General features: G+C 37.4%; 6 protein-coding genes across 6 annotated transcripts; 4 read left to right on the forward strand and 2 right to left on the reverse strand. All coding sequences in view use genetic code 12, as the record gives it.

Moving 5' to 3' along the window:
* Positions 1–567: 567 nt before the first annotated feature.
* Positions 568–1,386, forward strand: DASC09_051560 (uncharacterized protein; the record flags this gene model as incomplete). Its single annotated transcript, XM_064998755.1, has 1 exon — positions 568–1,386. The coding sequence occupies one exon, from the start codon at positions 568–570 to the stop codon at positions 1,384–1,386; it is 819 nt and encodes a 272-aa protein (XP_064854827.1).
* A 2,507-nt stretch (positions 1,387–3,893) lies between these two features.
* Positions 3,894–6,278, forward strand: MNL1 (alpha-1,2-mannosidase MNL1; the record flags this gene model as incomplete). Its single annotated transcript, XM_064998756.1, has 1 exon — positions 3,894–6,278. One exon carries the CDS (start codon positions 3,894–3,896, stop codon positions 6,276–6,278), a length of 2,385 nt encoding a protein of 794 aa, XP_064854828.1.
* Positions 6,279–7,376: 1,098 nt separating this feature from the next.
* On the forward strand, positions 7,377–9,635 carry SCH9 (serine/threonine protein kinase SCH9; the record flags this gene model as incomplete). The annotated part of the gene is made up of 1 exon (XM_064998757.1): positions 7,377–9,635. One exon carries the CDS (start codon positions 7,377–7,379, stop codon positions 9,633–9,635), a length of 2,259 nt encoding a protein of 752 aa, XP_064854829.1.
* A 1,170-nt stretch (positions 9,636–10,805) lies between these two features.
* Positions 10,806–12,851, forward strand: SKN7 (kinase-regulated stress-responsive transcription factor SKN7; the record flags this gene model as incomplete). Its single annotated transcript, XM_064998758.1, has 1 exon — positions 10,806–12,851. The coding sequence occupies one exon, from the start codon at positions 10,806–10,808 to the stop codon at positions 12,849–12,851; it is 2,046 nt and encodes a 681-aa protein (XP_064854830.1).
* Positions 12,852–13,391: 540 nt separating this feature from the next.
* Positions 13,392–14,126, reverse strand: DASC09_051600 (OPA3 family protein; the record flags this gene model as incomplete). Its single annotated transcript, XM_064998759.1, has 2 exons — positions 13,392–13,898; positions 14,064–14,126. The coding sequence occupies 2 exons, from the start codon at positions 14,124–14,126 to the stop codon at positions 13,392–13,394; spliced, it is 570 nt and encodes a 189-aa protein (XP_064854831.1).
* A 786-nt stretch (positions 14,127–14,912) lies between these two features.
* YPI1 (type 1 protein phosphatase-activating protein YPI1) lies at positions 14,913–15,461 on the reverse strand (the record flags this gene model as incomplete). The annotated part of the gene is made up of 1 exon (XM_064998760.1): positions 14,913–15,461. One exon carries the CDS (start codon positions 15,459–15,461, stop codon positions 14,913–14,915), a length of 549 nt encoding a protein of 182 aa, XP_064854832.1.
* Positions 15,462–17,024: the final 1,563 nt, after the last annotated feature.

Raw genomic sequence — 17,024 nt, forward strand, 5'->3', positions numbered from 1 at the left:
TATCAGTTCGTTCATTTTGGTAAACCATTAATACAAATGAAACAGGGGAGAGCTTGGTGGAACTTTGAACATTGACCACCTACTCACATGATAACAGAAAGCAGAACAACTGAAAGCAGAACAACTGAAAGCAGAACAACTGAAAGCAGAACCTGAAACTGATATACATTGCAGTAATAATAATATTAGGGGATTTGTTGTTTTGTCAGAAGTATTGATCTCACATACCGATGCACCCACATCATCATGCATACGGGGCCTCGTCATGCTCAGGAATTTTTGACGTTTCGAAGAGTATCCATGGATAACTTAGCAGAACACATGGGATATATTAGAAAGCCTTATATCTCCTTGCATTGCGTTTTGTTAAAATATTTCGCTACAGAATTGATAACCCCTTTTCGAAAAGAGACGTTGCGAAAGCAATTGCACTTCACTGATGCCCTACAGTTTGTATACTGCCTTACATTTAGATCTAATAATATCCATATACTAAAAATAACCAGCACCTCATATACATATATATATTAACAGCAGACTTTTCAGTTTTTTTTTACAGCTTTCCCAATGAATGGATATCATTCGTTTTCTCCACTTATTAACTTAGGTCACCATCAATTGACCAACCAGTCAACAATTCCTTTATACGAGCTTGCTCGAGCAACCATGAAGTTCAAAAAGTTGTTCAAAGGGAAGAAGCCCTCAACTTCAGAAGTTGGAGATATTGTTCTCAAAGCCAACAGCACCCAAAGCGTGACCATTCATCCCCAATATACCCCAAATTCCCCAGAATCTATTTCCACTGCTGATGAGTTTGAATTTGAAACTCATTCTCAGATCGAATCCAGTTCTTCACTTGAAGAAATTTCTGATGAGGAATTTATAGGCCAAGGATTTGAGCTAGTCACCAAGAAAAATGATTTCCAATATTCAATCAAACCATCTCTAAAAATTGATACCACGGTGGCCGAGACTTTTGCAAAAAACCTTGAACACGAAAAGTCTCTTGATCACCATGATTATTCATTCAAGAAATTTGAAGCTTCTAACGACAATTTTGTCTCCATTGGTATCAAAATGACTCCAAGTACAAAAGTAGCATTTTTTGAACCTACCAAGACATTTGATAAGTCTGGCACAAGAAATTCCCACAGATTTTCTAACATCAACCCAAATTACAAAATCCAAAGATTGCCAATAGAAACTATTGAGTTGTTGACTAACACGTTCAACGAATACATTGAAAATGATGTATATGAATACAAATCCTTGGATCCCCAATCCAAATTTGTATACTTGATGGAAAGAAGAAACATTTATGATGAAAATTTTGCAAGTCTTGACATTAACGATGCAGACTACAGCTCCGAAATTCTTCAAGTATGACACAGCTTGCTGTTTATTCCATGCCTTTTTTAGTTCTCATTTCTCCAACTCAATTATTTTGCATTTTTTATATGGGGTCATTTGATTATTGTTTCTTTCCTTTTCCAACGTCAGTTTAATATGACGTTTCAATTTTCTGGTTAACTTGGTTTATTTCAGTTCATTTTACCAACATGAGACGCTAATACCCATGAAGCATGTTGATTCCACGTCTTCCACCACATTCTCTCTCAAAAACATTTCAAATCCATCCCACCAACATTCTTGTTCCCAGTATGCCATATAAAATATTTCCATCGGTTCGTTTTCTCTTCACACTGATCCGCCTTGCGTTGAAAAAAAATAAATCCAACCACATTATTTTCTCTGTTTCTCAACTCCATGCACGCCGTCACCTATTATCTAGCCTATCCTTATTTATTATTATCATCTTCATTATTATAATCCTTATCAATGTCAGTTATCAACTCCAACCATGAATTCTTCTAGAATTTTTCAAGTTCGTCAAAATGCTTGTGAAAACATCTGGCTAGTGATCGAGTGATGTCAACAACCCCTCAGTCAGGAAGAAGGAAGACGAAAAGAACTTCAAATATTTTTGTGATGATTGCTTATCAAAGTAAAGCATCACCATACTCCCTTTTTCAACACATGGGTATTAGTAATTCTAATTATACGTGATTTTCACCTTATACATTTGTAATCAAATAGATGTTAGCAAGCTTATGTATGTGCACATGTATCTTTGGGTTTTAAAAGATCCCCAGAGACAATGTACTCCAGCATTTAGAATCGATTTGCTTCAAAGAATGACTAGAAAATTAGATACAATTATAAGATTCTTCTAACCAAAAAATGTATAATCTCCTTCATGTAGATTCTTTGGAGAATCTTGAGCACAGTCATAAGTTCCCACCCTTTTTTTTTTTTTTTTTACCTAAAAATATGTCCCTTTTCTCTGGGTTTGATCTGATTCTTTAAGTGTAGACATCTGATAGTGCTTGTTGCAGAATAAAAGCCAAGAAAGCTCTACTAGGGGCATCACTAGGAGAGATAGAGGTATTTTCTGGAAGGTTGACAATTCACCAATATGTCTATCTATCATCAACTTTTACGCTTCAATAATGCATAATCGTATACAACATGCCCATAACATCACCGCTAACGACGGCAAGTTCTAGAAAAAGGACGTTTCCAGGGACAGGGACCTCTGTCCACAGATACATTTGTACTAATAATATCGTTGACATAGGCTCGCCAACAAAATTTAGCGATATACCATAATAATAGGTGTAGATTGGATAGAGATATGCGTATAATTGGTAGGCTAAGTAAACTAGAAGGAGTGTAGAACAGAATGACGTCGCTGGTGGAAGTTCTGTTGAGTGCTTTTCGCTTCGCTGCACCTTGCTGCAGGAAGCAAAAAAATCTCAGAAAAAAAAGTGCAGCGAAAACATCGCAAAGCTTCAATATAAAAGCGCCGTTGGTTCGCCCCGGTTTCTTAGTTGATCGTAGTTTCCTTTACGTATCACAAAGCAAAAAATAGATTTTATTTTGTTAATCACAACAACTACTACTCCTTTCAATAATTATTAATAATGGCCTGCTCTTGTTCTACCACCAAAGACTGCACTTGTACTGCTGGTTCTTGTGAATGCTCCTCATGCTCTACCAAATAATTAATGATGCTGTATTGTTTGAGTTTGCTGGTTTCTGTGTTTGATCAGCGCCAGAGCTGCCAATGAATTCTAGCTGTTATTGTGCGTTGCTGGCAGAATTTTTGGCCCCAGACTACTCTTTGTTTTTCGAGTCTTTATAGTTTTTAGTTGGGTTTGTTGGGTGTATATCATATTATTTTCTTGAATAAGATACTTTTTATATTTTACTTTACGGATAATCTTGTAGATTGATTTTTTTTTTCTGCCATTGTTTTTGTCTTTGTGCTGTGTGATGTTGAAACAGGTACATCATAAACCCATACAGGCGATCGTCATTAGTTGAGTCATTTGCAAAGGGTCTGGATATACCTATATCTTATCTTGTGTTTGCGCTATCTTAGTAGTGTTTCCCAATGTTATTAGAAAAAGGTTACCCTGAAATTAGCCGTCAATATTCTCAGGACACTACTACTACTCAGTACGCAAATCAAAAACGTATTTTAACTGTCCGCTGTGATTGGTAATATTTTAATAATTTAACAAGACCCAAATAATAACAGTAAAGTCTTTTTTTTTCAGTACGAGGCTGCTCTGGTAATGAGAACAACAGAGCATTGGGTGGTTCTAAAAACAACAAAATCAATAGTTGAAGTACTGGTGCTTAGGAAACTTTTGAAATTTGCGATTTATCACTTCCTTATATTTCTGTCAATAGTGACATTTGCCCATGGGTATCAGAATGGACATGAAAATAATGATACAGGCAATTATTCAAGTTTCACCAAACGACATTTGCACCAGCTTCGGGAAGAAACAAGGGAATTATTTCTCCATGGTTGGAACTCGTATATGACCCACGGATTTCCCCAAGATGAAGTTAGACCCATAACTTGTGTGGGATACGGACCTAATTATGAAAATAGTCAAGATTTGAGAAACGATGTATTGGGAAATTATTCGGTGACATTGCTTGATTCCCTTGATACATTTATCATCATGGGTGACTATGAACGTTTTGTTAATGGCGTGGAACTTATCAAAAATCACATTCTGTTTGATATTGATTCCACGGTTCAGGTATTTGAAACTTCCATTAGAGCGCTTGGGGCATTATTGACTTGTCACATGTATGCTGTAGATGAAAAAAGAGGGTTCAAGATCGATGGCTATAACAATGAATTGCTATTTATGGCTTATGATTTAGGTCACCGTCTACTACCGGCCTATCAGACTAAGACAGGAATTCCCTTTGCTCGAGTCAATTTAAAGCATGGGATTGAGGGCGTACCTCCAAATTTGCTCCAGGAAACATGTACAGCTGGTGCTGGTTCACCGATGCTCGAAATGACACTATTATCTAAATTGACCGGAGATCTGACGTTTGAAACCGTTTCCAAAAATGCTTTTATGACTCTTTGGGAGCTGCGGAGTACTTTGGACTTGCTATCTATGAGTTTGAATCCCAACAAAGGTAAATGGTTGGATTCGGTAAGTGGGATTGGAGCCAGTATCGATTCTTTCTTTGAGTATGCTTTAAAGGGAGCAATTTTGTTTGATGATCCTGAACTCTTTAACGTTTGGGAAATATCGTACAAAGCATTATCGGTGAACTCAAAAAATACTTGGTTCTTTACCAACGTGAATGTTGAAAATGGGTTTCTCAGTACTTACTGGATTGATTCCTTATCAGCATTTTTTTCCGGCTTACAGGTATTGGCTGGGAAAGTTGATGATGCCATAAAGACCCATATAATGTATTTGAAGCTTTGGAATACATTTGGAAGCATTCCTGAGCGATGGAACTTCCACAACGAAGTTGCCAATAGCTTATCGAGAGCAATTGCTTTAGAATGGTATCCTTTGCGTCCTGAGTTTATCGAATCTACATATTACTTGTATCGGGCTACCAAAGATCCTCTATATTTGCAAATTGGCGTAGGAATATTACGTGATTTTCAAAAGCGGTTCATTTCTGATTGTGGATTCTCAGGAATCCAAGATATTAGAACCAACAAGAAACAAGATCGAATGGAAAGTTTTGTTTTGAGTGAGACTTTGAAATATCTTTATTTATTATTCGATGAGGATAATCCAATACACCATGATACTTCCACAAATATCATTTTTTCCACCGAGGGGCATCCCATGTGGTTGGATAAACAAATGACCATTCCATATTCTACAGAAAAAGAGGAAGAAGAAAAAGATGAACCTGAAGAGATAGTAATTGATGATGTACCCGACAATGAAGTATTTGACACCTCAAATGGAGCGATTTGGAAAATCCCCAAAGAATTGATGGGGAAACTACCAACCTCTGCTACTGGAATGATTGCATTGATCTCAAAAACGTTTTCCAACCATGATTTCCTATTCAAGAAATTGAAGAGTTATTATTCGACTGGCAGAAAAAGGCTGTTAGATTACAATCAGTTGTTATTACAATCAAAACTCAACAGAAGCGATATGGTTGGGATCGAAGAATTTGGGTTGGTGTTAAATGATGAAGATTTTACCACTTTGCATGACGTATGCGAATTGAATCCATTGCCAAATGATGGAAGATTTTTTTCTAAATTGCTTAGCTGGGATAAATTCTACGAGATTGATGATCGTTTTAAAGGATCATTGAAGAAACCAGCATACTTGGAAAAGTACGGTCATCAAGAATTGGAATTGGAATCGAAGTTCTACGATATTTGGTGCGATTCCAAAAATAGTCAATGTTTAAGGAGCTCAAATACTGAGACGTTTGAGGTGTTGTTTGGTGATAAGGACAATGTGAGATTTGCCCAAATCGATAGGGTAAAAGAAAAGAGTGATTTTCAGCCCGCCACTATGTCTTCTAATGAGAGCTTGGTAATGCCCGGGGATCTCTGGGTTCCAAAACTTGACGGTATCAGAGTTCAGGTGGAGAAATTATTGCCAGGAAAGGTAGATTCAAGAAATGAAGTGATTTCTAGTGACTATGTTGATGAACTTCGAAAAGAAAACCTTGCGTATGATCCTCTAGAGGTTTACGATTTGGCAGGGCTTTGCACCGCAGAATCTTGTCCAAAAATCTTGAGAGTCTTGGCAATAAATGGTAAAGCAGTTGGGACTGGGTCTATTGTCTGGGTGACGAGGGCCAGTATTGAACGTCTTATGAATTCCCAAATTAGTTTGAATGTGGGTAAGAGTGGAATGGTGTTGCTTAATAATGAGCCGGTACAAAACATGTTTCTATGGGATTGAATGGTTGTTGTTCGGTAATGATTGTGGCTATTTATTTTGAAGCATAGATTAGTTGATGTGTCTGCTGGACAATCTTTTTCTTTTTTTTTTTTTTTTTTTTTTTTTTTTTTTTTTTTTTTTTCTTTCTTTCAGATCTCTATAACAATTATGTGTTGCTGGATCTGCTTAAACGCATGGTGTGTAATAACAATTGTCGATGTCCTCATTTCTTATCGTGTTCCACCCCTATTTTCTTTTTCGCATAAAAGAGGGTGGACCAACTGGAAGGTACTTTGCCGACCAAATAGGGCACCCGTGTGAGTAATGAGTGAGAACAACAGAGGTAGGTGCTCATGTAGAGTTAATATAAAATCTATGATAAGGTAATGATAACTGACTGTGAATAATAAGCATGGTGAAGACAATACTTCACCATTGATACGCGTACTTGCCACTTGGCATAATACCAAAGTTGCAACGGCCGGACCAGGCCCAGACAGCAGCAAAAGTAGCAGCCAGCCAGCACTGCGAAGGTTAAGTTCTGAAGGGCCTAACTGTACAAATACAGAGAAAACAACAACCAAGGTTAATGATCATTGGGAACAGCCTCCCTTGTAGGGAGCATCGAATAATTCATCAATGGTGCCATAACATATAATAACAGTTTATTATTTGGACTCCTTCGCAGGAAAGAGTTCTCCCTGTATATCGGGAGAAATAATAATCTAGGTAGGCGGAGAATTCCAGAACAAGCTCACTGGTATTGTTTGACTGAAGCATATCCCAAGGCAGCGGTTCCAGTGGCTCTCGTTTTTTTTTTTTATTTTTTTTATTTTTTTTTTTTTTTTTCCTCGCAACACTTTTTTCCCTCTTTTCTTTTTTTTTTTTGGTATGAGTTGGAACTGCAAAAGCTCTTGGATTGAATTTTTTTTCTCTCTTTTATATCCCCTGTTGTTGCCATCAGGACCCACCAGCTTATCAATTCAACTTGTTCCCTCCATCACTTCCTACTATCACTATTACTACCCATCATTAACTAATTCTTCTCCCTTTCTGGCTTTATCGTGTTTGTGCTTTTGTTGAAATCCCCCTTTGTCTCCCCCCCTCTATCTAAATATAATGGCACTTTCCAGTTTCTTTTCCTTCAACAAAAACTCACAAGAAGCAAACAGTGGCGAAGGCTCCAATGAGGAAAACAAGCAACCTATTGGATCTCAGCCTTCTGTCGGTGATATGAACCAGTCAATCTCCTCTCTAAACTCACGATCAGGGTTCAATTCAAAATTCCCGGTATCAGTGATATCACCGCCCTCAACCACCGCCATCACCACTTCTAATGCTTACGGTCAAACATCAATCAATGGCACTTTCTCCACCCCTGCTGCCTCGAATTTCGATACTACAATGACTTCGCCAACCACGATGATGACCAGCAATAACAACTTTGGTAATAACGTGAACCCAGATTTTTACCTCTCCTCGCAATTACATCATGCTCAGCAAAACTACCAACAACAGAACCAAGATATGTTCTATGGTGACCAACACAATAACCAACAACAGTTTGGATTTGCTCAAAAAACCCAGGCTGTGGCTCAACCAGCTCCGATTGTTCCAACAACCGCTATCAAGGTTGACACCGAAGAGCCAGATATCCCTAGAGGGGTGCTTAAAGTCACAATTATTAGAGCCCAAGGCTTGAATGTCACTCCTACATCCAAACCATACGTTGTATGTACTTATGAAGCGGCAGAGGCAATCACTACTGCCCCAAAAGAAAATGAGAAATCCAACAACCTTATGGTTGACAATTCTCAATCTAATTTCTTTGGTACCCAACCCCAGGCAATTAGAAGAAACATCCAACGCCCAGTTTATACTAGACAGTCCTCAAATCAGTTTATGCACACTTCATCTACGACCATTGATGCATCTAATCCAAAGTGGCAACACCAAGCCTCTTTTGATGTTATTGGCGCCAGCTCAGAGTTGGAAATTTGTGTTTATGATGGTGCGATCGATGCATTTTTGGGAAAGGTAATATTGAGACCTGACACTTTGTCAAACAGATCACATTCTGGTTGGTATAATTTGGCCTCTAATAATGAATATGACCAAGCAAGAGGTAAAATTCAAATTGAGTACAACTTCAACCCAGTTAAAAAGAGACATTACGGTCCAGATGATTTTGACATCATTAAAATGTTGGGTAAAGGTACTTTTGGTGAAGTCTTCCAAGTTCGTAAGAAGGACAACAAAAGAATTTACGCCATGAAAGTCTTGGATAAAAAATATATTGCTAGAAAAAAGGAGATTGCCCATACTTTTGGTGAGCGTAACATTTTAATTGCCGCCAAGAGTCCATTTATTGTACCATTGAAATTCACTTTCCAAACCCCAAGAGATTTATATTTCATCTTTGATTACATGGCAGGTGGGGAATTGTTTTTCCATTTGCAAAATGAGCGCAAGTTCGGCGAAGAGCGTACCAAGTTTTATATTGCTGAATTGGTTTGTGCTTTGGAACACTTGCATGACCAAGGGGTTATTTATAGAGATTTGAAGCCAGAAAATATCTTGTTAGATGCTAATGGACACATCGCATTGTGTGACTTTGGTTTGTCAAAATTGAACTTGACAAGTGAGGATACTGCTAAAACTTTTTGCGGTACCACAGAATACTTGGCACCGGAAGTGTTATTGGATGAAAATGGATACAATAAAATGGTTGATTTCTGGTCATTGGGTGTCTTGATCTTTGAAATGTGTTGTGGCTGGTCACCATTTTATGCCGATTCTGTTCAGCAGATGTACAAGAATATTGCTTATGGTAAAGTGAGGTTCCCAAAAGAAGCATTATCGCAAGCCGGTAGATCTTTTGTTAAAGGGTTGTTAAACAGAAACCCTAACCATAGATTGGGATCAAAGGGGGATGCTAAAGAGTTGAAAGCCCATAGTTTCTTCGCCGATATTGATTGGGACTTATTGGTTCAAAAGAAGATTGCTCCACCATTCAGACCCCATGTCAGTAGCGAGTTAGATACCTCTAACTTTGATCCTGAATTTACTCAAAACGCAGGATCAGCTCTCGGTAATAAACAAAGAGTGGTCTCCACTCCTTTGAGTTCCAGTCTTCAAGCTAATTTTAACGGTTTTACTTATGTTGATCCAAGTATGATGGACACCGAAAATAACTATGTTGGAACTTACAAGAAGAGTGTGTACAAAGGCCCAGGGTCTTTAATTCCAGGGAATCCAAACCTACCTCCAGATGAGAATGTCATTGAAGATGATGAAGAGTTTAATGATATAATGGATGTGGATGAACCAAATATTAGATCTCCGGATGTTGACGATTATGATGTGGAATTGGTATGATCTTCACATTTTTTAGGATTCGGAAAATAAAGTTTCTCTTATTCTTTTTTTTTCTTTTTCTTTTAATTTGCTTTTGTTTTTGAGTTGTTTTTTTAAAAAAAAAATCTTGCAGACTTGATTGGGATACAAATATTAGATCTCGACAGTTAGATTTTACTTCACTACAGACCTTCAGATAACCAGCTTTCTACTCCTTCTCTTAACCTCTTTATAAGACAACTTTGTCGTTTTCGTTTTCGTTCGTTCTTCCTTCTTTTTTTGTTATTATTATTGATCAACTTTCCGCTGTTGTTTGTCGTCAACTTTGGCTTTGGATATTTTTAACACTTTGATTGTCATCATTTTCTCATAATTTATGTTTCCGTTTTTTTTTTTTTTTTTTTTTAATAGTTAAATATATCGCCACCTTTTTTTTTGATTACTTACTGAAAAAAAATATATATACATCACAATATTCTATCCTATTCCTCAGACCAGGTCTTTAGTTAAAATTGACATTTGGTGTAATTGGCAGGTTGGGGTGCTTACTCATCTGTCAAGTGAAGCATTATGTAAGCCATGGGGGCTATCCGTTAAAAAAAAAAAAAATGGAAACGTTGAAAACTATGCCGCATAACATATATATACCAATCAGCAGCCGCTTTCTTTCTTCGATAGTCGCTTTCCAAATCATCGTTTTGAGTGTTGAAGGAAAGGAAAAGAAGTGATAAAAAGGGGGTATCTGGAAAAAAAAAAAGGAAGAGAGCTCAAACCAAGAGGGAAACCGAAAGTAACCAAAGAAACCCCCATTTGCAAAGAAAAAGAAAATTCAAATTATCTAAAAGAAAAGAAAAAAAAACAAAAAAAACAATCTTGGAAGTGAGAAAAATCTGTTTTGCTTCTATTTTTCTTGTTGATTCGATTTGGTTTTTGATAACTTGCGTGCTATTTCCATAGAAATCTCTATAGAGAGTCTTTTCAAGCGCTTGCATTAGAAGGACAGACCCATACCACAAAACATAAGGATATCTTCTCCCTTTCTCTTTTTTAGGCATTCCCTTTATATCTCTTGATATTGCCAATATTATCAAAAGAAGACACGCTGCTCAAAAGATCACGATATTCAACAGAAATTTCAATCTTCAGCCGGCCATCTGCATAACTATAAGTATCGCTTGCTACTTGTGAAATATGGCCAGTGTGAAGTCAGAACCTGGCCAAGATGTGGTGAGAGCATCTAACGTTAGTAGCAGCTCATCTCATGGATCAACAGATTTTGTCAAGAAACTCTATCAAATGTTAGAACAGGATCTCTACAAGGACGTTGTAAGGTGGACAAGAAACGGTGACAGCTTTGTGGTTTTGGATACCAGTGAATTCACCAGAGAAATTTTACCAAAACATTTTAAGCATAGTAATTTCGCAAGTTTTGTTAGACAGTTGAACAAGTATGATTTTCACAAAGTGAAGATCTCAAATGACGATAAGCAATCAAAAGACTACGTCGATGGTGCTTGGGAATTCCAGCATCCAGATTTCAAGATGAATAATAAGGGTGCTTTGGAAAACATCAGGAGAAAAGGACCCACTCAAAAGAAACCCGCACAAGAACAGTCCCAAGAAGCCATCAGCTCGCTTACAAAGAAAGTTCAATATTTAACTGATGATTGTACCAGTTTGAGAGATGAGTTGAAAAGTATGAAATCAAAATACAATAATGTGTTAGAGTCATTAGTTCAATTTAGGACCATAAATAACCGTTATCATTCTGCCATAGAGACAATCATTAGAAGTGTTTCAAACGCTGGTATTGAAATACCCCCAGTAGATCTTCCGTCATTAAATTATGCTGGTACAGCAGCCCAGGATGAAAATACATCAAAACAGGGATCCTCACAACCGCAAGCTTTGAACCTGAATCAAGTATTAGAGATGCCACAAAATCAACAACAACAGCAAAGCTCAACGACTACTCATTCTACCACTCATTCATTAGATTCTTTAGATCGACTGGCAAATTCGCAACAGCAGCTCCAGATCTCGCAACAAGGGCCACAACAGAGACATCTGCAACAGCGAAATACAGTCTATTATGGTCCCCCTCCAAATGCCGTGCCTACTTCTAATCCCATGGTTATGCCAGTTCAAGATTTGCCGCCACCATTCCAAGGCTCTTTCAACGTTTTGCTTGTTGAAGATGATATGGTTTGTATTCAATTATGCCGGAAATTCTTGCTTAAGTATGGATGTACTGTGGAAATTGTAACTGATGGCTTGTCGGCAATTTCTGTGGTCAATAAAGGGAAATATGATTTGGTATTAATGGATATTGTCATGCCAAATTTAGATGGTGCTAGCGCCACCTCGGTAATCAGAAACTTTGATAGTACGACACCAATTATTGCCATGACTGGTAAAATCAATGATGAGGACTTGATGGCTTATTTGAGACATGGTATGAGTGACATTTTAGCTAAACCTTTCACCAAGGAGGATTTATATCAGATATTGGAAAAGCATTTAAAGCAGCGAACTCCTGTGGCCCAGCAGCAACAACAGCAGCAGCAATCACCAAACCAACCATCAATACAACCTCCTGTGCAACCGACTCAGCAACCTGTATCCCAGCAACAGCAAGCCATGAATAACCAAAGTCCTGGTGAAAAAAATCCTGAGATAATGGTAAATCAAATACAAGAACAACGATATCACCAACCACCAGTACAACAACAACAGCCGATACAGCCACCAGTACTGCAGCCGATACAACAAGTACAACCACCGCCAATACATAAAACTCGGAAATTATCGCCAATGGCACACGATATGACTCAATTGAGTCAGTTGACACCCCCTGGAGTTCACTCGAATGGCCTACAACCTTCCATTACAGGTCAACAATCACAGCCATCCCAACCCCATCAGCAGTCGCTTACCCCTCAAACACCCCATATAATTCACACTCCTCCGCAAGTTCCACCTCAAGCGCTTGGAGTATCAGTTGGTCAGGTTGGCACACGTCCAATCTCTCAGCAATCAATTCCTGTGCCTTTGACTGGTACCGAATTGATACAACAACAAGATCAGAATTTGATGACTGCAAGTCCCGGAGGTGTTAATGAATTGGGTCAAATATTGCCGACTCCGCCAGACGTCCCAGGATCAAATTCTCTCAGTTTGGGTTCTTTGGGAGAGATAATTGAGCATCCTGTTCTTAAGAAACCAAGATTAACGTGAATTGAAAAGAAAGGAATGAAAAAAGGCTTTTTTTTTTATGAGAGTTCATGTGTGTTATGATTATTAATAGGGTGTAAGGCTTGCTGTTTGTTTGGTCAATTGTGTGTTTTTCATTTGGTGTTTCCTTTCTTTCTTTTTTTTTTTCCCCTTCATTTCTTCAAAAACTATATTATTACTATTATTTTGTTATGTCCGCAAGTATTGCTTTTTTCTTTTAATTTCCATGTTTGAGTAGCTAAAAGTTCCAAAATTGAATGAGATCGATCTTTCCTTATCTCTTTTTTTTTTTTTTTTTTTTTTTTTTTTTTTTTTTTTTTTTTTTTTTTTTTTTTTTTTCTTTTATTTCTTTCATTACATTTATGAGTCCTTATTATTGCAATCTATCAAGCTTGTTTATATACAGTACGTGAGAGTTCTAGGAATATTTTTATATAGACCAACAATGAATCAATATCAGTAGAAAATGAAAATGTTTTGAACATAAAATGGTAAAATTCGAATTGGATTAAGAGCCTGGGCAACACGATATTTTAGTATCTACTATTTTTTGATGTCTTTATACTTTTTCTCCAAGGTTTCAATTTCATTAATTAATGAGTTTTTCTGTTTTATTTTTATGGATTTCGGGGTATCTTCTTCTTCTTTTGACGTCACTGTTTTCAAAACCTTAGGTCTCAATTCTTTAGGGGCCATATAATCGTCCAACTTGACTCCCAAATCGTTCATTTTGCGCTTGATGTATTCGATTTCGTCTTGTAACACCTTGATGTCATCCTCGATCATTTCGGTACGTTCATTTTGCTTTTTCCTGGTCTTGTACGCTTCGTACAATATGATACTCCCAGCCACTCCAAAGACAAACGATTCGGCAAGGAACGTTGCCCCGTCTTCAATGGCCTTACGGTCATTCAATGGTCGCACTTTGGTTTCTGTTTGACCAAGAAGCGACATTCGAAGCTTGATATCCCAGGTATGAAGCTTTTGGGCAATGAAAATGCACGATTTCCGGAACCTTGGATGTTGCATTACTTGAGATTTTATCGTTAGCTATTGGAAAAACCCAAGGTGTTAGTTTTTGCCGAGAGATGCCAGTAAGAGAACTCCAGATAAAGATATATCGATATCCTGGAATATATATATATATATATATATAGAAAATGGGTAGCCCAAAAGCATTGCATTGCTTCCTAAGAAATTAATAAAAAGACTTACCGAGATAGGTTTGGCCATTTGTCTCATGGCAACCGCCACCAATTTTCCAGCAATCCCACTCATATCCAGGGGGAATGAATTATTGTAATATATGGATTGGATAAGTCAATGACAAAAACACTAAACAAACAAAAACCAAAATAAACCGAATAGGATATAGTTTGATATCAGGATAGTTATCAGTGAATGAATGATGTGGCTAAGAAGAGAAACTAAGCCCAAGTGATATAGTGAATATATTTCCTGATTTAATAATTCTGGGAACACACACAGCTACAAAAATAATAAAGCTGAAATTGATCTCATTTCCCTCTAATATAATTTTAGTCACGTGGGTAATACCGACCGTATTTGACACTGTCATTCCCGAGCCGGCCTTCAACCCAACTACGGGTAATTGCCACCCTTTATTGTGTTGTATTCATCAACCTTAATTTATTATCATTATTATATTGATTGATGTATAATTACTTCTATGTGGGCTGTTTAGTTGTTCGTGGTTGCCATTTGTATGCAAAATATTTCACCTCCTCAGGGATATTAAAGGGAAGGCATATATCCCTTACCCTACCGCTGAATCTATACTCATTCCCCAGGCTATAACATAATAACCCAAGATCTCTTTCAACCCAATTACTCATAATTTTATACAACCTATATCATGAAACAAAAGGAAACTATCATATCCACTATCTGTTGTTAATGGCACTATTCTGTATGACGCAAAATATTCTTTATGATTGCCTTGTGGAATACTGTACATTAATATTCTACCAAAACCGTAAGCATACAATAGCACTTGCGTTCAAATCCATATAATGAAAGCCTCAAACGTAGAGGTTTCCCTCTTTAATCCTCTCCATCTTCGCGCTTCAATGGTCTATATTTGGGCTGTATTTCGTAAGCATTTGGCTTAGGAAGCTGGGTTTTATCCTTTATTTTCTTCTTTCCCCTTCTTTTTTGATGGTGATCATGGTGATTACAATGATCATGATGGTTTCTAGCACTTTTCCGGGCCATAGCATCATCATCATCTTCTTCTTCTTCTTCGCTGCTGCTGCTGCCGCTACTACTGCTGCTGCTGTCACTCTCGCCACCAGATGAGTCGGTTTCTTCTTCAAAATCCCCACTGTTTGGAGTGAATATACAGCAAATTTTTGATTTTTTTTTGTTCATGAACTCATTGTCAACAGTATCTTCGGCCCACGTTACGCGTCGGTCATTTTGGTGGGCGTTGGATTGCGGAGGGTGAAGTATTCCATCATGATGTGTTGCTGTAGATGATGATGGTTGCTGCTGCTGTTGGCCTTCACTGGTTGCTGTCAATCGAAGGGTGTTGGCGGTGACCGTGATTGTTCTTGAGCCAGAGGTCCCAATGTTTGCGTCTTCCGGTCTCATTGGGGATATACGATGTGGGATATGTCATTTCATACTAAATTGTGTAAGAGAATCGGGAGTTTTTTTCTTTATGGGGTTTAAAAAATAGAAAAAAAATGGTGCCGCTCCTTACATAAGAAACGTTGTATGATTAGTCAACGTGGTCAGTTGATATCAAAAATTAACCATGACGGTACATTATTATTTTGTGTGGCCCCAGTAGCTCATAACTGCAATGAATATATATATATATATATACTATCTAATAATCTTCTCCTTGATTATTTGCGACAATTAAGTGGCCAAAACAGATAGCCAGTAATAAAAAAAAAAAAAGAATAATGTAGACGAGTATCAGATGTAGATCAGGGTGACACATAAATATTTGATAGTTCCAAACTAATATTTCTTAGTCAAACAGATTGGCATGTTTTCAGGGGAAGCGTCAGCGATGTACAACTATAACGATGAATGCCCACTTGAGAAGAGCAGACACAAAATCTTGAGGGGTTTTTTGAAACAAAAATATTTATATGTATATATATATATATATATATATATATATATATATATAAACAATAGTTTTACCAACCAAGGTAAGACATGGTGTTTGTGATGAGATAGTATTGATGGCTGTCCCTCTTATCAGTCATAGTTGATAATAGTCATCAGTGCCATGAGTCTCCTCGAGGCACATAGCAGTATTGCGAAAAAATATTCGATATTCATGGGCTCTATAATTTACGTCGGGGGTCTAACCCAGCTGTTACTTACTTACCTGTCTTTGGTCGAAGAAAAAAAAAATCAGCTTATCAAATGATACTTTTTTGGCTCTAGTGTAGATTAGTTTTGGCTAATATGAGTTATTGGGGAGTACTCTGGGATACTATTGCTTATGTGCTTAGTGTCGGTTTAGCAATTGCATTGTGCTAACTGTTTTAGAATAATAGTGGGAAAACGTATTGGTTTTAAGGGGAAACGTTTCTCTGTTTAACAATAGATCTGCTGATGGCAGGAGGCCTGTTTCCAGGCTTGTTTTTTTTTGTTTTTGGGTGTTACAGTTTTTATTGCTGATGCTGATGAGTATCATATATAGTACAACAGATATTCTTATTTTCGCCACTGTTGTGTGTTGTTATGTTGTTGTTGTTGTTGGAGTAATAATGTACCGCAGAAGCATAACCGTAATTCTGAGCTTAACAAAAGTAGCGGCGGCAACTCACTGCACCTTTTTTCATGCAATTTTTCCGCCAATCTTTTAGCCTCTTTCAGCTCTTTACTATAAGAGCCTTTTCCTGTCCTTCATCTTTTGGATAAGCCAGCTATCTCATATATGCTTGCAACTTACACCATTTCCATACATCTTTCATTACAACAACCACAAAAACAGGAAATATATTTCGTTCCTTTAAGAAAAACCTGAAGCAATATACAAAACACGCCCTCCTTCCTGTGTGTGTGCCTACGAGTGTCCCTCCTTTGAAAAAAAAAAAAACAAAAAAAAATCAAATTTAAATAAATACAAGAAACTGAGATCAGAGATAAAAAAAATAATACAAAAAAAAAATATTACTCTCCTCGACG

This window comes from Saccharomycopsis crataegensis, assembly GCF_037102585.1.
Source record: "Saccharomycopsis crataegensis DNA, jcf7180000000085, whole genome shotgun sequence".
Taxonomy (NCBI): Eukaryota; Fungi; Ascomycota; class Saccharomycetes; order Ascoideales; family Saccharomycopsidaceae; genus Saccharomycopsis; species Saccharomycopsis crataegensis.